Raw genomic sequence first — 15,305 nt, forward strand, 5'->3', positions numbered from 1 at the left:
TCTCTTCCCTCAGATTCAAATACCAATAATTCAATTCAACACATCAACATAAGCTGTGTAACGCTATACGTTTGGTAAGAAGACTGACTGTCTGAAATAAATCAATAAACAAACAAACCTACTAAGAAACAAACAAATAAATAAATAGATAAATAAGCGCATAGTCGCTCAATTTGAGAGGGAAGCCGTGAACAAAGACATTTTTTGCTGTGTTTGTATGTGTGTGTATATGTGTGTATATGTGTGTATGTGTGTGTATGTGTGTGTATATGAGAGAGAGGTGTGAGAGAGAGAGAGAGAGAGAGAGAGAGAGAGAGAGAGAGAGAGAGAGAGAGAGAGAGAGAGAGAGAGAGAGAGAGAGAGAGAGAGAGAGCGTGAGTCCTCGGCTGAGATTGAAAGACTAGCATGTCATAACATCTGGGGGCGTCCTCATCTCACGATAAAACTTCAGCAAAATCGTACCAACTCCGAGTAACCGGGTACACCGTATGGTGGCGCAATTTTTCGCACTCCGGGGACAGACAGACCTAGCGGTTTGTATTTTGATGGAAAAGACGGCAATCCGATCGGGATGATCTTATCAATAAAAAACTTTCAACTTCTGTAATGGAGCTACAATTTGTGACGTCGGTAAGAGCTAAATATGTTTTCCGAGTATCGCGTGGTTCAGCTGGAACACTGCTTTCTTCATCTAGGAAAACGGCACATTGCGCAGGTATACCTACTCTTGGAAAAGCTTTTGAACACGGTATGCGTATTCTCAGGCGGTACTATAAACAAAACGATGGCATGTTTGCATGTTAGATTCAATCGATTGGTTTTACTTTATTCATCCATTCTATCGTAAATTAAGTACCATCGTCTTAAGTTGATTGCTCAACCAATGATTTTGTCATGCAATCTCTTTGCATTATAAAGCAGCGAAGTGACAGAGTCAAGCTTACACACCGAAAGAAAACACGATCGATGAGTCAGTCTTTCAGTTTCGAAGTGCCTACAAAGTTAACTATTTATCTTAGGTATGACTTCGTCGTTTATCGCCATACATAATCTATATAACTTTACATTTTCCAAATACCTAGCAACACACATATGAGCGAATAACCACATACATACATTTCACTGACTAATATGGTAATGTGCAATGGCATTATTTCCGGAAATCCCAAATTCAAGAAATGGACGGTATGTGGGGATTGAAATGTCAACTTATGAATTGAGTCGGCCAAAAATCATCACCAACAAAATACTATATCAGAAAATCTTTCATAAACAAAAAAGACAAAAAATTGTGCCACCAAGCATCATAACGCATTGGTAGGGAAAATGACGTCATACTTTAAGAAAGCAATCACAAGTTCAAAATAACAACAACGATGATTAGTAAAAAAGCAAAAAACACAAATAACAACAGTTTTAATAACTATAATGCAGGTTTCAAATATCGATATATACAATAACATGCCATTGTCATTTCTACTGTCACACAATTCAATCATTAAGACACCCTAAAATTTTTGACATCCAGGGAATAAAAGAATGACGATATATGTAACTTTGTAAATGTTTTGATTTCTGAACTTCTAAAGTATAGTTTAGAGTTTGAAACTTTACCTAAGAATTTGATTCCAGAGCTTTTAACGTCTACCGAATATGTTCATGTTTGCATAGTAGTTGTCGAGCTGGAAAACGAATATCACTTAATAGCACAATGCAAATGTAATAAAAATATGGATCTCAAACTTCTATAATTATTTTCCTGATAACATCGGCTAATTTAAACATACTTAAACGTTTAGCGGTAAATGAAACTGAGAAAAGACGTATTAAAACTCAATTTCGGAGTGTTTAAAAACACTGAAATTGACAGCTGGGGAAAAAATTGTGAGTAATACATCATTTTTACTCAGTTGTCAATTACTATACTTGTACTCTTTCAAGTGAAAGCACCATGCCAATGACCTAAAGTTTCAGAATAAAAATCTTTCAAAGTAAAATGACCGTTTTTGGATGACATTTGCAATGATCCGGAAAAACATTCTACTTCTGATGGAATGTCGTTAATCGTTTGTGCGTCTATACTGCTCCCACACGTAATATTTGTGGCTGATTATTGTCTCTGCTCAATGCAGTTAACTATCTGAATATTGGAACTGTCAACCGTCAACAGGAAATGCGTCGTAAAGCGGTTCTGTCATGATGACCGTACGAATGGTCGACAATGATGAAAGAGAGAGTCCTTTTTTAAAGTGTAAGCTGTAATAGTCTTATTTAAGACTACTGTCTGTGATATATCACTAAATATAAGGTAAATTGAGACAGGAAACTACAAAAGATTATATTCTGTTGCCATTGCCAGCAAGATGGCTGGGTTTTTTGCTTCGTATTTCTTCTTCGCATTAAATTTCTTTCTTTCCATTTTTGCAGACAAAATGAAGTCCATTGTACAACATCTGTTAATATTGTTGTGTAGATTCAATGACTCTATTCAGATTTCTTCAAATAATGATGAAATATTAATTAATGTAAATATTTTGGGTTTATATTTTGGAATCAAGACCTTTGGCTCTGAAATCGCTTCTGCCATAGGTTTGTTTGGTATGCTGTGTTTGTTTAAATGAATGCGCCTCGAAAGTAAAAGACTGAAACTTTCGCTGAAACTTTTCGCATTGAAATTTTCATGCATTCTCTTAACAAATCAGGAGTCACCGTGCAAAGTTTGGAACTAGAGTTACAATTTACCTAACATTTACCGATATTTGAAATCAAAATGGCCGCCATCCCTGTGCTATCTCCACGAGGAATAAATCAAATTTGTGAATTTCGAAAAACTAAGAGTACTTGTTTTCGTATTCCAAGAGCTTTAAAACGTGTCCCCGCGGCAAGCGGTAGATTAGAAAAGAATTGTCAACGTTTGTGAGTCCGAATATCTGTCCCCCGAGGCGCATTCTACCTGAATACGTGACCCCTTCAAATGAATACATTTGCAACAAAATCTGTATGAGCCCTTTATGTATAGGTGTATTTTGCACATTGTATTTCGTGTTTGTTTGCCTCTTTTAAAATTCTTCCTGGTTTAGAAAGCTAATTTAGCTGCTTGTACATTTGATTCAACATTCAATGATCTTATTTAGTCTCCAAAAATATGATCAATGAATCACTGTGACTGAATACTCGTTTTTAGACCTAATGCATAACGATAAATTCAGTAGTTTATGAAAATCACTGCCGAGTTGTATAGTCTACTAAATCACTTTACATGTGTTGTGGTTCAGGATTACGTGAACAAATTAATGTAGAAATGTAAATTATCATTCATGGAACGATTTTATGGCTTGGTGGCGTGCTAACAAATGTAAGCTTATTAACCATCAATATGAAAGGTCTTCTTGCAGGACCTAAATATCGACTCCGGATAATGCATCTCTTTGTTACTTTTCTCTTTTGTAAACACATTATTCTTCAGAAACAAAACGTAAAAGTCGATTGTTTTGATCAGTTGCAATATTCTGAAGATAGTATGCGAATGCGAACCAATATGAAACCAGCACAACAACGAACGACACAGGAAATAGTACTCTACATATGCCATCTACTTTCTGGGATTTTTTGACTGTTCTTAAAACTTCCAAATCCGAGGGTTGATCGTCTTCGCGCGCCTTGAATGTGCCGTTGATATGGAAATTTTCTGCACCTTGTGTACTTGGTCGTCGATCTACTTCTTGTCTGTCAGGTTTTCGCAGTTGAAAGTCACCTCGACTGATAAATTTAATGTCCCCCTCTTTACCATCTCCTTGGAGGGCCTAATCAATAGAAGTGAATATTATGCATAAATAGACCGACTTTGTGCCTTATAATATCACATGATATTTGATTCTGATATGATGTTATGTGGCGTGCCTATGTGTTTTGCAGTATATATTTTGAAAGTTTGAAATCATCTCTACGAGAAATATAAAATTTACTCATACAACTTATGTCATTTTCCTTTCTTTGGAGTCTTTCATCGCCATGCACGTGTTGGTATTCTTCCTGTCACGCGTCGAAAGTATCATTTTGTCTTTCCTGTCGTTACAAAGGGAAAGTTCGAAATACTTTCGTTCCTAGCGATATGGTGACAACAATAAATGTTGTGTTAACGGGTAACAGCGTTACCACCATGGAGTCACTTTTCTTGTTAAACAGCAATTTCCAGTATCTAAAATATGCACACGCATACGTACAGGACTTCTGAAAACCTTGCAAGGAATTTTTCGGCGAACAAAGAAGCGTATAACGCGGGCCGATTTATCATTGGCCGAATCAAATATGAGTTTAAAGAAAGAGTTTTAATGCCAATGACAGTTTATTTAAGGTAACGTGAATTCTATATGCGTTATCATGCATCATGCATCAACCAAATGCTAATGGGGAGAGATAACTTACCGTTGTGTGTTTCTGTTCCAATTTACGTCTGACTGAGGCCTTGCCCATGTTGAGTGCTACAGCGTACGCACCCAAGCAAGCAAAACTGAATATCATACAGATTATGATCCATATTTCCATTGCCTACAACAGACACACAAAACAAGCGAATTATAGTATTCCAAGAAATAGACTCAGTCCAACTGCAACTATTGCTATTGAAGTCCTCAGGAAGGAGCGGAAGTACACTTAAAAATAAAGACCGTTTGAAACTTTGCGAAACTTGTTCAGCACGTCAATCATTTCTCCTCTCTTTGCTATTACCATCCATTAAAGGTACACGGTCACCGTAAATTTGCATATTCCATTTATGGTAAAGGGGCAGAGCTTAGCGTACCACCCCATAACACCTGTAGGACATGCAGACGACGCGGCTAAGTATGCCATGGCTGGTCGTGTGGGGGCGCCCTTTTTAAAAAGCGGCCACCCACGTAAAATCTATGATTGGCTATTAAAAAACAGGTGAGCGAATACCTTTAATGTTCGATTGACAGCTGTGAGAGCTTTGAGCTGTGTGTCATACAGTTTTTCAACATGAAAACATCAATGCTGTCTTCGTGTTCGATATCAAGATGCCCTGGACAAGAATGGGGAAAATGTGAGATGTATAGAGGGTAACAAAACCACTGGCATTCAATCGTACTGGTGGCCCTTACGTTCCTGTCATTTGATGTTGTTCGGTGTTTAAGTTCATCACTTTGTACAAATTTCGTCTGAGAGAGAGAGAGAGAGAGAGAGAGAGAGAGAGAGAGAGAGAGAGAGAGAGAGAGAGAGGCGCAATGGTCAATTGTCGTGTTAATGCAAGGCAAGTTAACATGGATATTGCTATCACTTACCGTCGGATATGCCAAAGGCGGTAAATCGGACTTGATGTTCGCAAGTTGAATGGTCAAAGTCATGAGACACGTCAGTGGCATGGCAACGCGTGCTGGCGCTGCCGGCAATGGTAGCCAGAAATTCAAAATTGACGTCAGACATTTCAGGGAACTAGTCAAGAAGTGCGTCAATAGGAAGAATTCAATACGCCTGACAAAGGCGAACCGTGCAGTCAATATTGACCATTTATCTGTGGAAGAAAAATATCAAGGAACTGTCCATTATGCGACATTTAAGAAGAAGTCAGAGGATTGAGAAGGGAATAATATTCTACACAAAGATCAAGATGCCAACCAGAAAGCATAGAATTACGGGTTGGCACAAAACCTACAAGTTACTTTCAAAATATATCTTACTGGGAATGCTTTCCATGATGTATATTTACGTTCAATTAATATTCATATTCTCATTCACTTTCATCGTGTACGTTGAAAACACAAGTTACATACATCAGTTGATTCCGTGATGAGAAGAACACTATACATCTATGTGTCTTAATTTGGCGGGAGGCATTGAAATGTAGAGAGTAACGCTTCAAGTTCACGGGGAAGCATTGATTTTCCAAAGTGGAAACAACACAAACTTGGAATCAATTCGACCGCTCGGTAAGAGACAAACATTCACTCATGTTTCGGCTGTAATATTCTCAAATTGTTCACAGCAAATCTAAATTTACCTAAACATTATTTGTATTACAATCGATTGTACCAAAGAACTCTAAAGCCATGAAGACAGATCATTTGCCTTTAGGGACACGCATCGTATTGCTGCACAGATCCTGAAGTATGGTAGCCAAGAAATAATTTAAATACGAAACGTACTAGATTCAAGGGAAAGCAGGCTGCCGTTGACTGCATGATCTTCAAATGTAAACTGTGGTGCATGAGTGCTGTACGACAATCGGACACCGTCTTTTCCACCGTGCCAGTGTAACACTACATCCTCAACGGTGTAACTGACTATGGAAGATTGCCACAAAGCATTTGTTAGTGTGTGTGTCAGGTAGCATTGTTATATATAGGATACATGGTAGAGGAATTGAAATGATGACCACTTAAAGTAGTTCGCGCCTTGAAAGTGAAAGACTTAAACTTTTGCTTAAATTTCCTTTAGAAATCTTTCCACCATTCTCTTTCAAAATCAAGAATAAAAATTGGGGGTCACCGTGCAAATTTTTGTACTAGGGAAACAAATAACTCAAGATTTACCGATATTTAAAATTCAAAATGGCCGCCATCCCTGTGTTAACTCTATGGAGAAAAATAAAATTTTCGAATTTCGAAAAACTAAGCCGGAGCAAAGTTTTCTTACATCAAGAGCTGTAAAATGAACCCCCACAATTGGTAGATCAGAAAAGAATTGTAAAAGTTTGAGAGGTCAAATTTGTGTCCCTGAGGCGCGTTCTACCTTAAGGTAGAATGCACCTGGGGAAAAATATGCGGGCTCACAAACTTTAACAATAGATTTATAAGTCTAGCACTTTAACCGGGATTCATTTTGAAGGCAATGGAGTAACTTAGGTTTTACTGGCTTCCTTTTTTTAAAATTGAAAATTTATTTTTCCCTATTAAATTAATACAGGGTTAGCGGCATTTTGAATTTCAACTATCTTTAAATATTAGGCATTTTGTTTTTCTAGTACCAAAGTTTGCACAGTGACGCTTCATTTTTACTCTTGATTTGAAAGAGAATAACTGAAAGTTTCCTTCAGGAAAACTTGAGTAAAAGTTTAGTCTTTCATTTGCGAAGCTCAAACTACACCTTAATCGCTCTCCAGTTCACCAATATCTAAAACTGCATACAACTCTTCGCGAAATCGAGATATGATAATTGATATATGATAATTTTTGTGATAATTAAATGGTTCAATTTTACTGTAAGAGTTACTTAGGATCCTGCCACTGGAACCGTGCAAACATTGTCTTTATATAAGTCTGCATATGGGTAAAGCTAAAAACGCTATACTTACAGCTGTTAATTGTCATTTCGCATATCTGTCTATCAAAGGGATATAAGGTGAAGTCCATGTTGCAGGCCATGGTCAATGATGATCTAAACGAGTAAAAATATTCATTGTGATGCCTACTAACTTCTAAATGTTGAAGATGTTATTAACGATCTGTCTGTCTGTCTGTCTGTCTGTCTGTCTGTCTGGTCGTCTGTCTGTATCATCATCATCATCATGTAACGTGAACAAGTCATTGACAATGTCTTAGTCCCCGTTTGTAATAGGGGATTTGTCAGTGGAAGTAGCTAAAATGAAGTCGATATGATTTGCATGAAAAAAAGAGAAATAATTCAAAGCCCTGTCTGTGACTGATGCCCATATTGGATTTGATTATAAACAAGAATACATTAGTATGAATAGCATAGGGTTATGTCCTTTTACCAAGTTGGACAGAATTAGGTATGTCATGTACTGGCTCTTGAAATGTCAAAATTCAACTAACCAGCAAGAAACTTGTCCAGGCATGTCTGATTTATGGCCCTTGACATAAAAATCAGAATGACAGATATAAACCTAAAATGCCCCTGAGCTCAATACAGAAGAGCCTTACTATAAGTTACTATTGATACTGCTAAATGCCTTTCTTGACAGTGAAATCTTTGATGATAAACATCTCTATCAAGTTTCATCAGCTTTACTGAAGTTATTAGGGATGTAGATCTCCAATTACAAACACTATTTTCCTGCTTAGAGGCTTGACTTTACTCCAGAAAACGATAGAGTTTGGTCCATACCATGGGAGTAAAAGTGTAAAACCAATATTGGCTGCCAACCTAATTACAAGACAAGAAATTTGACCTTTTTAATCTAACAATTCTCTAACGGTTGATAAGCTCAGAACCCCTGTAAAGTAAACATTTTCTGAAAGCCTAGATATACGGGAACATTTTGGTAACCACAGTGTCTCCATTGTTTACATATCTATCACGTGACATGGTAATTTGCATAACCTTTCAAAAGACGGTTTTCCCTATGTTTTGTCTCTATACTTCAAAATATCTGACTCAAACTTGCTGGAATGCAAGCTGTCACAACGCTCTTCCAAACTGTGTCTCAGATTTTTTATATCTTGCTTAGTTTTTTTTGGAGCACAATTTTAAAGAAATCAACTATGCTTAAATTCACTGCTCTGGAAGTTTTTCTGGCATAAAAACTGTTTGTAGAAGGTTTAAAAAAATTTGGAGACACACTTTTGAAGACCCTTCAGAAAGCTTGCACTCACACTAATTTCAGCCACATATCTCAAAGCATTGAAACAAAACATAGGGAAAACCGATTTTTGAAAGGTTATGCAAATTACCTGTCACGTGATAGTTATGTAAACAATGGTGACACTATGGTAACCAAAATGTTCCCCTATATCTAGGCTTTCCGAAAATATACAATTTAAGGGGTTCTGAGCTAATTAAACACTAGAGAATTGTTGGTTTAAAATGGTCAATTTCTTGTCTTGGAACCTTAATTACAAAAGGTCATTAAATTAGTTAATTAGTAATTAATCAACAGCAAGTTGCTAAACATTTTTGCATGACACTGACAGATGATCACCTGCACCATGTTTAATTAAATTTGATGCAGTATTTCTGGACATATCGCTCTAAGGAGAGTTCATTAAATATGCAAATTAAAATTCAATTAACATGACAATGATAAACATGTTCATTAACTATTATAGCAATGTAAGCTCAACATCCGTACAAAGTCTCATGTAATTTTATGAATTATTTCTTGACATATCAGCCCAATTAGAGAATTCATTACTCAAATATTCAAATTAGCAATTTACTGACATGATACTTCTTAATGTCTTCACACAGTAATACAGAGCTAAGAGATCAACATCTGTACCACGTTTCATCAAATTTTATGCAGTACTTCTGAACATATCACGATGATTATAAATATTCATTAAATATGCAAATTAGCAATTAATTAACATGTTACTACTTAATGTTTTTATACACTAGGACTTTGTGCTAAGCATCTGTACCAAGTTTCATCAAATATGCTGCAGCATTTCTAGACATATAACCCTCATCAAATATGCAAATAAGCAAATTTTAGTCAGTATTTTTTGACATCACCGGAATTATGAAAATTCATAATATGTGCAAATAAGAAAATAATTGACACAATGCTGGCATATGTCATTGTGTGCTATTAGAGCTCTGTGTGACCAACATCTGTACAAAGTTTCATCAAATTTTGCGCGGTCGCTCCAGAAACCGAGCTTTTTTTCGAAAATCACTAATTATGTAAAGTAGGACAAAATATGCATGCTAAGCCAAAAACAATGGACGAGCATATTTATATCAATAGCCTATATATGTGAATATAGGTAACCTGAAAACCAGAAAAACAAACTTTGCGGGCTTTCGAACAAGGGCTTCCGGACAAGGACGATTTTATTGGGTTTTTTTTGGAAAAAAATGAAAAATGAATAATTTCTATAATAGCAAGACTATTATTTTCGTCAATTTGAATTATTCTTAGCAAACTCAATCAGAAGACCTGTAGACAAGATATGAAATGGCGATTTTCTAAAAGGAAATACAAGTTGACAAACAAGCTTTCTTTAGAAACTCCGCAATCGAGCTTAGCGTGTGATACATTGCATAATTACTCACCTGAAAGAATAAGAAATGTCGCCATTAGATGAGATTGATAAACGTTGACTTTTTTGAACTAATCCTTGAATCTCTTCGGATTTAGATCCCAGAAAATATACATCTGGTTTCCATATCTTGTCAACCAGGCTGGGAAAGTGTCCAGAGGTGTTATTTACTGATGTTGTTTTATATCGTGGGTCATTCCAATACAGGTCGATATACAGTATTGACGAATATTGCTGAAATGACAGAATAAGTAAAAAAAATCACAGTAAGGTCCAAAAATACAGAAAGAATGAGTTAGAATGTGCGTGAACCTGCAGAGCTATATCTTCTTGATACAAAAAGACAATCATGAATTACCCCTGCTACGGCAAAAACTCATTATCTTGAATTTGATAATAAATTTGGCAAGAAAGTTGGCAAAAGTTGCAAATTTTGTTACTCTGATTTGACCATCGTGAGAAAACCATGTTTCCAGGTAATACCACTAAAGTATTCTAATGCTTTACCGACTTTTCAAGTCATCGGTGGATACATAGACTCCCCTCCTTCTTCCCCTCGCCTGTCTATGATGGATCAGACAATTATATCCTATTGACCCGCATACTTGGTGTGGCAGTATACAGTATGCCGTATCCTGATTAAGGGTCAAAATAAATCCTAGCACACACACACACACACACTCACACATATATATATATAATCTAGGCCTGCAATGTGATTCTCCTAGTCCACAAAATGTTGCTTGAGCGTGTTGATGGCATGCTTAAACGCTTAATGTATGATCACTGCCATCACTCACCCTCGTGAAGTTAAACATTAACATAATATGCATATTTCTACAGATCATAGCCAACAATACCCCGTCCCGCATACATTGTCCTCCCTCTTTATTGTGGTCTGATCCTCATGTCGCTGAACTTGTTGGAAAGGTCAGCATTTTCACATGGGCATCTATGGGAGGGTCGATGTCTTTCCACGTCTCAACTTTGATCACAAAAACGGTCAACCCGTGGAAATATATCAACTTCATCAAATATATCAACTTCCTGATGACTGGTAAGCCGGACTGTGAAAATCCGTCTTAATTAAGTAGATTTTTGATCAAAATCCCACTCCTTAAAAGAGTTGCTCAGTAACTGAGCTAAGTTGTTACAGATTTTCTGACTTTCATGAAGCACTCACGCTCACATACTCGCTACTTTACATATCACACAAAGACTTTATCAGAGCAATGGACTACATCGATTTAATGGGCGAAAGACAGTCTCGGGGACAATTCTGTCCGCCGGCAGAGCGATCAATCCAACGTAGAAAATTCCGTGGGTTTTCGCTCCGATTCGAACTCACACCGTACGGCATTTAGCCAGTAGCGAAGACATCATTGTCAAAACCGCTTCGCCAAATCCCCCTCTTACAGTAAAAAGGAATCATCGAATAACCGAAATCTTAAACACGTTCAATAATTTAAAAATACTGACCGACCAGTAGGAGATAAAACACTTTTAAAAATGCAGAGGATAAAAAGAGGATCTTACATATGTACGTTTTATTTGCTAAGTTGCTGTGAAAAAGTAACTTTCCTTGACCCATCAAGATGCTTTTACAAGAAGAAGGCGCTTTCTCATTGCACTGCGGCTGTTATTCGCGTTGCCTTGTGAAGAAGTTGCGAATTAATTGGTTGTTTTTGGCATCTGATTTTGATATCTAGACTAAAATAGGATTATATCTTAGGGATCCCTAGCCATTAGACCTGTTCATTGAAAATACTAAAATCGTAAGATATGAACCACGTGCATGGTTACAACATTAGATATCTGATTCTATTAAACAAGCTCCATTTAAGAAGCTGCAGCTCCATTTGAACTTTACGGCACCTCTCTGTTAAAATACGTACCATGGTCATTCCATCGAAACTGCCAAAGCTTTCAATGTTAATGTGACAGCTGACATTTACCGGTGGACCTAGATAAATAAAATACAACGAATAAAACAGCGCCAGTGCAAAGACTTACTAAAATTTACCATTTTTCGAGGTTCAAGCAGATGGGGGTACAAACTGAATGATTGGGGCGGTAGTCCGGAAATTTTATTGAGTCAACAGAATGTTTTGTAGAGTAATTCTTGGAAGTGAAAACAGTAACCGAGGCTTTTTATTTTTTTCCTCTCGCATTGAGAGCTAAAATTGAAATTTTGGGATGTTGAAGAGATCGTCAGTGAATATTATCAATATTTGAAAGGTTTTTGATAAGTGATAATTAGAACTGTGCTTTTCCCGCTTTTTCCTTATGCTCTGATCAGCAGCTTCAGGAGGTTACAATTGGCAGGATATAAGTACTTCAAACGACGGCAGTGAAAATGTTGTAAAAACTTCTTATCAGACTTTCACAAATATCTAAATACAAAAAATGCTTTTAACAGGGTACAAATTCACAGAACAAATCTGCTAGTCCTCATGACGTAACGCCCGAGATTATACACTCATCTCAAGACCAAACATCACACATCAAAAATCACAAGACCAAATGCTGCGCATTGAATTTGCTGCATTTAATAGAAACACAATTGTCACTCATAGCGATAATTAATATTCAAATCACACCTATCGGAATAGTCTTTCTCCCGCAAACCAGAGTTTCTTTCATTTGCCAAAATCTTTTCAAAGGAGGATGCACTATCATAACAGTTTTTATTCTGCCTACATGCAGATATTGGTAGGAATCCCTTCTAACGGTGCACGAGGAATGACAGAAAGATTCATCGACGTAAAACAAAATACTTACCGCCGGCGTCCGGTCTGACGTCATAGAGATTAATGCCGTCTCGTTCAAATAACTCTCGTACGAATGCTCTGAATTTCAATTGGTCTGATAACGCCGTTTCATTACGACTGCTACCCGTGTCGTCACTGTAGGATAAACAAGGTCATCGAAAGCTTTAGTAAATCTATGGAATAGTATTGCTTTATTTCAAAAATCATCCTGTCTCAAACTTGTATCATATAGCCAATGAGTTGAGGGATTTCTTTTTAACCCAAACACAGTGATGGTTTATCGTACATTGCTGTTATGTAACATTATTACCGGACAAAAAAACATATCACACATGATCTTCATGTATACACTGCACCTATTAAATTTTGATGAAGTGATCACTGCTGAAAGATAACTGTGCATTTATATTACTGCATTTTAGCATTAATTGAAAAGAAGCCATATGTGGAGTATAATCGTAAACAACGGCGTGTGCCTTGACAGCGAACGAACCTTATCTTGTTTGTTACAAGATATAATATTTTCGTTCTTGAAAATCGCTAATAACCCGCAAATTAATAACATTATGCTAATAAAGAACACCATCATTTTATTGCTGGTAGGTTTTATCAAGACAGGTTTTGACGTGAACTTCAACGTAAAATGAAGTCGTCAAGGTTTAGACCTTGTCATTTAAGCCTTATTTGGTGCTGATATTGCCACAAACAAGGAGATTGAGACGGTTTCATAGATATGACAAAAATCTGACTTTTACTGGGGAAGGTATAACTTTTGTATTCACATCTTTAAAACCTTATAAATGTATGCACAGGTCAGCGATTGAGTGCTAATACATTCCACAGGAAAGATGCATGAACACGTGCTCAGTTAATCGACTAGTGTATGTTCACTTTTTTAAAAAAGATTCGATTGCTTTTTGAGGGTTAGCTAACGGAACTCTTCGCGTTAGAAACTTCTGAAAGACGTTGTCTTCGGGTGCAAGCGGTCAATCTATTGAACTTCAAATTCTTCCGGTGCTGAGTAGGGAAAGTGATGATGGGACGGAGAAGAAATATTACAATCGTATGTGAGGTCAGTTGGGAACAGCCTTACTGCCCCTCTCTAAGCCTTAGAATGGTATATTTACAAATGAAACATTTTTCGTCGCAATTTCTAGACGTTGGTGGTCTGCTACCCTCTTTCATGACTGTTGTCATTCGATACATTTGTTTGGAGTCCTGCGTCCTTCAGTATATATTCTGCGTACCAACAATATGCTATAGGCAAACAGCTGGTGAATATCCACTGATCTATTTGAAGGACACATGATCTTGACATCCTGAAATGTGCAGGTAATGTTATATGTATACTCATGCGGTGATGAATGTTCTTTTCTGTACAAAAAATGTCAGTTTATTGTTTTCCGAGGAGTAAATTAACAGTTTCGGAGAGTTTTTTATCCGAAAGAGTTCTTCCCTAACAATCAGTCTTAATCGGCTGATACACGCCTAGAAGAGCTGGACCATGTAGGTCAAACGCGTTGTGTACAATGGCGTGTGTTGCACCATAAACAGTACAGTACACAGAAACTCGCGTTTATTGCCAAGGTTGAACGTTTCGTAAGTCAGGAAACACAGTAACCACAGCTTGTTTTTTTTCTTTCTTACCATATCCAATCGTAAACCACAGTCAAGATATCACAGTATCAGTTTTATGGCCGTTTTCTACACCAGTGACAGAATGCAAATCATTAAGATTTCCTAGTCCGACGATCACACTGAAAGGAAGACCTACCTGAGAGATGTAGATGTAGGGATACTGACAATAACACCTACGACGATCAGGATTAAAGTATGCCGAATTTTCAACTCCATAGCTTGACTCAGCGACTGCAAGTTATTGTCCGTAAGGCAACACAACGCACTGATATGTCACGGCTAATTATCTTTAATGACGTGTAGATGAAGGAGGATTCTATATGCAAATGAAAAATCTGCATACCTATCTATGATTCGTTGGCGCCAGGATTACAACATGGTCATCGATTGTTAATAAATATTTTATTTGCATACGTCATTTTTAAATATGAACTGTCAAGAATCGCCACCAGTATACAACATTACAGGCTTGATAAAAATCATATTCGATGTCATCGACCGCGACATTTTTCAAGGACGATCAGGAAGGACTAATCGGTCACAATCAGAATCGTGCACACTGCACTGTTCTAGAAAGTAATTCAAGTGTCATTTTCTCTTGAATATAACGAAATAATGATGCAATAAACTTACTGTAACAGTGTATATGGGCATTCAAACGAAATTGCAAGTCAAAAGCTCCAGCTATTCCCATAAACTTCACGGGGTGTCCGGCCGATCTTATCCCCACAGCCTCCAGGCAGTATGCGATGCAGTCCGTCGACCGCTGAACTGAGTACTGTCGTCCGATACGGCTTATTGCAGTCATCGTGCCTGGCGACTAAGTCGGAACCTCAAACCTTGCTACACTTAGTTCAGTTGGGTACGCGAGATCTTTAACCGTATCATCTGCAGAAGGACGACATAAAAGATACCAAAAATGTCGTCATTCGAC

General features: G+C 37.2%; 1 protein-coding gene across 2 annotated transcripts; it reads right to left on the minus strand.

Moving 5' to 3' along the window:
• Positions 1 to 977: 977 nt before the first annotated feature.
• LOC139136929 (glycine receptor subunit alpha-1-like) lies at positions 978 to 14,711 on the minus strand. 2 transcript variants are annotated; one of them, XM_070704791.1, is made up of 9 exons: positions 14,508 to 14,711; positions 12,744 to 12,868; positions 11,858 to 11,925; positions 9,976 to 10,196; positions 7,310 to 7,392; positions 6,162 to 6,299; positions 5,301 to 5,530; positions 4,426 to 4,548; positions 978 to 3,803 (listed from the first exon to the last, which is right to left on the minus strand). In XM_070704791.1, the coding sequence occupies exons 1-9, from the start codon at positions 14,585 to 14,587 to the stop codon at positions 3,456 to 3,458; spliced, it is 1,416 nt and encodes a 471-aa protein (XP_070560892.1). In that variant the 5' UTR covers positions 14,588 to 14,711; the 3' UTR covers positions 978 to 3,455. The 2 variants fall into 2 exon arrangements, with proteins under 2 accessions (XP_070560892.1, XP_070560893.1); XM_070704792.1 differs by lacking the exon at positions 11,858 to 11,925 and having other exon boundaries at positions 14,508 to 14,668.
• Positions 14,712 to 15,305: the final 594 nt, after the last annotated feature.

Source organism: Ptychodera flava, chromosome 7 (genome assembly GCF_041260155.1).
Source record: "Ptychodera flava strain L36383 chromosome 7, AS_Pfla_20210202, whole genome shotgun sequence".
Lineage (NCBI taxonomy): Eukaryota > Metazoa > Hemichordata > Enteropneusta > Ptychoderidae > Ptychodera > Ptychodera flava.